General features: G+C 33.9%; 1 protein-coding gene across 1 annotated transcript in view; it reads right to left on the minus strand.

Annotated features, from left to right (window-relative positions):
• LOC117172455 (MAP kinase-activating death domain protein) overlaps nt 1-7,121 on the minus strand; it is a 149,809-nt gene that overhangs the window by 125,280 nt on the left and 17,408 nt on the right. The window contains exon 2 of the mRNA XM_033360404.1: nt 6,229-6,433. Coding sequence (XP_033216295.1) covers nt 6,229-6,324 — 96 coding nt within the window. The 5' untranslated portion in view covers nt 6,325-6,433. The remainder of the gene's footprint in view (nt 1-6,228; nt 6,434-7,121) is intronic.

Below are 7,121 nucleotides of genomic sequence, written 5' to 3' on the forward strand. Positions count from 1 at the left end.
TCATATCATGGATTTTTTCGACATTTTCTGGTGTAGTGACCTCTTTTGGGTGCCCAGATCGTTCAGCATCAACTGTGCTCGTACGGCCACAACGAAACTCGGCAAACCACTTATGAATCATTCCAATCGACGGTGCAGAATCCGGGTAATACTTATCCAGCTTGGCCTTCGTCTCGGATATCATTTTCTTGCGAAGATAGTAGTGTTTGATCAAAACTCGAAACTCAGATTTTTCCTTATTAAAAAAAACTCGGAGGTTAGTCGCTTCTCAGTGCAGTAACTTGTAAATGCGTAAACATAAATGTCTGAAGTTTTGACAGGCGTCATTTGAAGGATCAAGCTCGACGAAAATGGTTCACATTAGTGAATACTAATGCCATCTCTTAGAATTTTCAGGTACTTATCAGACTGCCTAGTATATGCGCTAAGATTTCTAATATTAAGTATTATAAGTTGTAACGCCAGCTGGCAAGTTGTCTGTATAATGAGGGTCAAGCAATAATATAAATCCCAGAGGATAAAACTTAATTTAGTTAATAACTTGGGAAAAAATTATTTTTTACAGTTACAGAATAAAATATCTATTTTATTATTTAATTTAATAGTTTTTGAAAAATAGACATAATATCTGAATACACTTATTGTGAAAAATAATTATTTTCCAAGTTATCATGAAAATAAAGTTTCGTCCCATGTATTTGGTATTATTGTTTGCCCCTCATCGTGCAGACATCTTGGATATCCTCACTTAATCTGAAATACCTAATGGCTCAATTTTACAAAGTGCGAACAACGAACCTGCTAAACTTCAATGACCATGACATTCCATTAGCAAAGCTGTCAAAATAATAAACAATGCATTTAGACATGGCTATTTCAAATCTTGAAAAGTATTTAAGAAGTATTTAAAAAGTTGCGAACGCGTATATTATGCCTCGATAATGACGTTTTTCATTTCGTACCCCAAGAAGCGGACCCGTCGTACCCAAAGTAGTAGGTACTGCGTACCCCAAGTGATGGACACTTCGTACCCCAAGTGATTGGGAATCTGTACCCTACATTACGGTGCAGCATTCACACCGCAAGGGTAATATCTGTTGCAGGTATGTGGTACCCTGATATTGGTGCTCCATTAACACTTTCTTTTTACTGTGTTATACTTACTGTCAAGAGTTTTTTCAAAGTTTACTTTAAATTTCACTATTGACTTCACATTTTTTAAACCCAAGTTGTACGATGAATACTTACAATTTTCTGTTAATTTCATTTCAGTATTATACATATATGTATATATATATATATATGTGTATGTGTATGCGCTTGTTTAAGTGTAATAATACATGCATGCAGCCATTATTATGTTTGTACAAGCCGCATCATCCCGATTTATATTATCAGCATTGCAGCCTTATCCTGCTGCGAAATGCATAAAAACCTTTACTTTGAACGGCTATATCTCGAAAACTCGAATTTTCTGGACTTCATGCTCCTCCAGACTTTTAATCTACACATCGAGAACTACCATGAAGCAAAGATTCAGACAATTTAGCCGAGAGCCATTTCCCATACAAATTTTGCGGGGTCCTTTACTTCAATGTGTGAGCACGCAAATGCTTCAACATTAGTTACTGCGTCTAAATACGTGAGAGTAAAATACACACTCAAATTCGCTCCAGTTAATCACGGCGAATTTTAGGAAGTATTGATTTATAAAATTTAGAGTAAGAGGAAAACAAGCGTGCACGGAATGTAGAATTCATTGTAAATGTTAGTAAATTGTCCCGTACATTGACCTTGATCACGTATTTATATGAATTCACACGCATTCAACTAGGTCTGTATTAATTCATTTAAATACGTGTAAACGAATCGGAAAATGGGATTCACGTGCATTCAGAAATATTAACCCTAGAAATACTAACTATATGTCTCCGGGACGTAGTATGAATTTAAAATGGACGCAACAGACTGTAAAAGTCCTAATTTACCTAAAATAAATAAATAAAATCAATATAGGGCCGATTTTTAAAAAAAAGTTTAAATTTATCAATAATTTACAATTTTTGTAATTTGCAAATTACAATTTATAAATAAAGTTAATATTTCAAATCGTGTGTTGTGGGTATATTCATTAAACCTTTAGCCTAATAATATACAGTTCACTATACTTGTAGCACTTAATTTCAGCAGGTTTTAATGATATGTACGTCTGAAAGATGTATATTTAGTAACGAGACATTTTTATTTTAGTTAGTATTCTAGGGATAATTCGCCCCAATCCGTAGCACTTATTTATTTTTCCTAGGACAAAGGATAAAGAAAACATGATACTACAAAAAAATATTACTAGTTTTTACAATGAAAAATATGGATTTATTTTTCGACTGAATGGAACAAGTTTAGGTAGTGTGTGAACAGAACAAAAAATATTGTTTGTTTTTAGGATACCCTACTATTTACTTACAATTAAAGTGCACTAGGGGAAATGTAACCACTGTCAAAGCGCAGAAATAACTTTGTACGGAAAAAATTCATTAATAAAAAAGTCACGAACTTGTAGCTAGGTATCGGATACGGTATAAAAAAATCAAACATTAAATCATTATTTCTATGAAAAGTGTATGGATAATTTTGGAACTTTTTTTATGAACAGTTCGAGTTTTCTACGAACAGTTCCTGAAAATGTTAGACTTAAATATAAAAAGGGAAACATTTTATTTGTGCAATTTAATTTATATTTATTTATAAATTCGCACAACTCTGAGGATTTCAACCCACGGAACTGCTGACTCGACAGCTTCTAAACATAAACCATGGCGGCGTAAACACGCGAAGCCATTGAGGCTGAACAATGTGGGTATAATAAAAATTCTAGCCAATCATCCGTCGAACTCAAACCACACATACGCGTGCACATACGCACCAAGCATGTGGAGGAGAGTGTGTGAAGGCCGCGTAAAGACGAACCTACGTCCTAGTTCCCAGACTTGTCGGTCAAGCTCGTGAGTGCTTTGTCAAACTTTACGCTATCAATCATAATATTTTTGTAATTATTTACGGAAAAAAAGTGATGAACGGTTTTAGACTAGTCATATCGAGTTTATCAATTCTTTCGCGAAATTCGAAAATTATTTACGAAAATACATCACTGTCCAATGAATTTTTCTTATATCCAAGACCTAGCTACTAGTTCGTGAGTTTTTTACGTATACATTTTTCTGTGTGGATCCACAGTTCAAATGCAGGATTGATTATGCAATATTTACTATACAATAAAAGTCTAAAGCACACCCTAACGGGAAAATTATATATAGTTTATATATAGTGTGAAGTTTTATATATAATATTTCTTTGTTTTCTACACAAAATGTATAAAACAAATTAATATTATACAGTACAAGTTCGATAACTTTCCAACTTCGGGACTGTAGGGGCGGAAAATTCCAGTTGTTGCGGACTTATCGGATGGCCCCTCTAGCAGCACGATATTAGGTGCTAGCATCCGTAAATCATGGGCGCAAATCATTCGCAAAGTAGCACACGTAGTGGGAGAAACACGATTAGTGTGCATGACGTACGTGTGGTGACGTTTTCAGAGGAGTGTACACATATCAAACGGCAAGTTATCGGACTTCTACTGTATATAATACTTCACACTATGTATAAACCATACATAATATTTCCACCTGGGCACACATAGCAATCACTGAGTATACAGATTTAAAACACGGAATAGACTATACATCCTTAGTTCAAGCATGGATTTGACTATGCTACCATACGGAGAAAAATAGACATTGAAAAGCAAATATTAAAAACTTTGATATTTAACCATAATATATATAAATATAACGGCATGATATCTAATATCTTCTACTTAACATACAAAATATTCAAGGGGAATATCTGTTTATATTGAAAGTATTGAATGTGTGATATTAACAGTTAATATTTAAGATATTAAAAAAGCGAAATTTTATCGGAGCAAGGTCGCTGACGTGTCGCATGGCGACAAAAGATTTTAACTCCGCTTTGTCTGTACCTTGAGCTTTCATCGTGTGTATTGTGGTTCTTCGGATATCTATTGCACTATAAGTTTTGTTGGAAAATGGATTAAATGTTTTTGGATATGTCATAATTTTCTCAAGAAAAAGAGGACTTAACTACAGGCATCTTTCTTTATAGCCTTGAACTGTGTGTTATCTGTTCAACACAAAAATCGCATAATTATGCAAAAAGCGAATGCCTAAGGATTCGGATTTTAAAAACAGAGGACTACGATATTAACATTCTTTTGCATTTTATAGAAAATGTCATGCTTTACAGGTAATTTTTGCACAATTAAAAATATTTCTTGAATATCTTAGATTCTGCCCTTTAATATCTTGGATATTGTCAGTTAAAATCTTCTTTTTAGTATCTACGGATGCTCTACTTCAGTATCTAGATTCCTGTCCCATAGTTAAATCGCTAAGATATTACCTATTAATATCTAGATAGTCTGTGTTAACATCTATTTTTCTCCGTGCATAGTTAAAATGCAAAATGAAGAGCGCACAAACAGCTAAAAATATAGATGTGAATGTACACTTCTGCAGGAAAAGCACACACAGTAATACAAGATGATGAGTTTCGAATGTAGATAAATTTCATTTTTGCATTAAATTAAGTAAGTCACTTAATATCAACCAAAAATGGAACTTAAGTGCAGTGCCTCGTATCTGATATACGAGTAATATGATCATTAACTGACAGGTATGTTGCGTTTGGAATGATTTTCATTCGCGTGCTCTGAAATTCCATTTGTGCTGGCAGAAAGGCGTGCGCGAAATGCGATGCGATGATGCGCAAACACTTAAACGAATTTCAGCGATTTTATAAGAGGACCCAAGAGATCAGTTGAGAGTAGCTAATATGGCGTCGATAGCGCTGGATAGTAGCGATCAACACTGAGCCCATGATAGTTGTTTCGTCAACGTTAGCTATTTTGATATATGTACTCAGATCTATAACGGAGTTTGAGTATAAATAGAATAATGGTACATATGTGATATAAAAATATACGAAAAAGGATTGAAGATTGCCGTTCTGTACCTGGTAGCTTGAAATTGACATAAGTGCCTTGTTTAGTGTCATTAAGTTCTTTTTTCCTTCTACTAATCTCATCGACTTGGAGGATACAACGACTTGATTTATTAGGCATAAATGAATAATTTATTCAATGCTCACATTTAAAACAAAATGTATTTCCTAAAATTATGTAATTTTTAATTTTATATTTATTTCATGTTCCTAATAATTGAGCGATAGCGCATAAATGTTATGAATTTCAACAATCATCTGACTTAAATTAACCTATAAGTTTCATTTCACACGCACGTATTGACGAAAAGTCAATAATCTTTCTGTCTTAAATTAACCTATAAAGTACATTTTTCGTACATAAAGCAGCTGACTTTCAACCCAGCGCGTTACTTAAAGTCATGTTATCATCATCAGTTGACTTTCAACTGGCGAATGATCCTTTTGGTTACATCTGTAAGTCAACCGCCTTTTTCTACTGAAATTCAGATTCTTGTATTACTGTGCAGGTTTGACTGCGAATACACAAATAGAATGGACAATTGACTATGAATCCGCAGTCAAATAGTATGGTTGACTACGCTGAACGCCCTCAAAATGAATATTCAATATCGAGTAAAAATTTAACATATAAAAATTATACAATTTAAATTATAGACAACGCAGTAAAAATTGATGATAAACTATAATGTATGCTTTCCTAAATTTACGTAGTATCAGGTATGGCCGTATTGCCTCGTCGCCTTACTAAATAGTTATTAGTTTTTAGATTATATTGATAGCGAAAAAAATTAATTCACTGTTTCTATTGTTATTTAGTAACCTTCAAATATTTATTATTAACCTACAAAGCACCTCAACTAATAATATTACTGACTAAGAACAAAATCGTATACTTGATAATGTCTGCGAATAAAAGAAATATATGGACTGCTCAAAGCGGAATTTATATCGTATCTGAAATGGCTCCTGAAATCTATGCTTGATATTTATTACAAATAAAATTTAAATACTATGTTCCAAAAATGTCTGAGCAGATAGAAATGTTACATGCCTCAAATAAAGATGCAGAACCATTTAATTGGATTTTCTTAGTCACCTACGTCTAACTAGAAAAAATAACTAATTCAAGAACCCATAACTGACCTGTACAGGTTGGCGAGAGTTCGGTGAAGGCCTGGCCCCCACTATGGCGAGATAATCCACCAAGCGAGGGCATAAGAACTTCTTTTGTATGTCCATGCCTGTTGTTTAAAAAATCGTCACCGATGTGTTAATCGAATTCTGTTTCTTGTGTCCGGTGGCTCGGCACATCGATTCATGGCTCTACCATTGTTTAGAATTACGAATTCTGAAAAAAGCCAATTAATTTATATAATTTAAAAAAAATTACATTAAATAAAATTATGAACGATAATACACTGTTAATAGGCACGGCCATAACAAATATGTCATTAAAAAAAATGTTAGTAATTCGCTTGTGAACCCAATAGTAATTTTCTTTTCGATTTCTTTCTTTCAATCATATTTTGCCGAAAAAGGAAACGTTGATGTCCTTTTGTCATCGACTTCCGCAGTGGAAAAATCAGGTTTGACCCGACACTCAGCTTCCTCCGCGTCACACTTTCGCCCAAATAATGCCGACAAGAGACTGATTGTAAAAAGAGCAAAAATAACCTGTATATTGAAGATAAATAAGTCCTGAAGTGTTCTAAAAACGTCAATAAACACCAGAATTGGTGAGTCCACGGCGGACGAATTCGCCTTTTATGCACTTGCGCGGGTCTCTCCACGTACAGATGTTTCTACTGATTTTCAATGCTGCGCATATCGAGCCCCTACAACGTATTTGGTGTATTTTCCTGTAATCCGAGTCTCTTTTCAAACTGTGCAGGCAGAAAATTCCTAAAAGTTCACTCTTTAAAAATGGCACTTTTTGAATTATTTCTGTTTCTCAAAATTGTTCCCTTTCTAAGATTTTTGCTTACAAGATCCCCTTTTATTTATTATTCTGATAGCTCTCATACAACAAGTAAAGA

This window comes from Belonocnema kinseyi, chromosome 5, assembly GCF_010883055.1.
Source record: "Belonocnema kinseyi isolate 2016_QV_RU_SX_M_011 chromosome 5, B_treatae_v1, whole genome shotgun sequence".
Lineage (NCBI taxonomy): Eukaryota > Metazoa > Arthropoda > Insecta > Hymenoptera > Cynipidae > Belonocnema > Belonocnema kinseyi.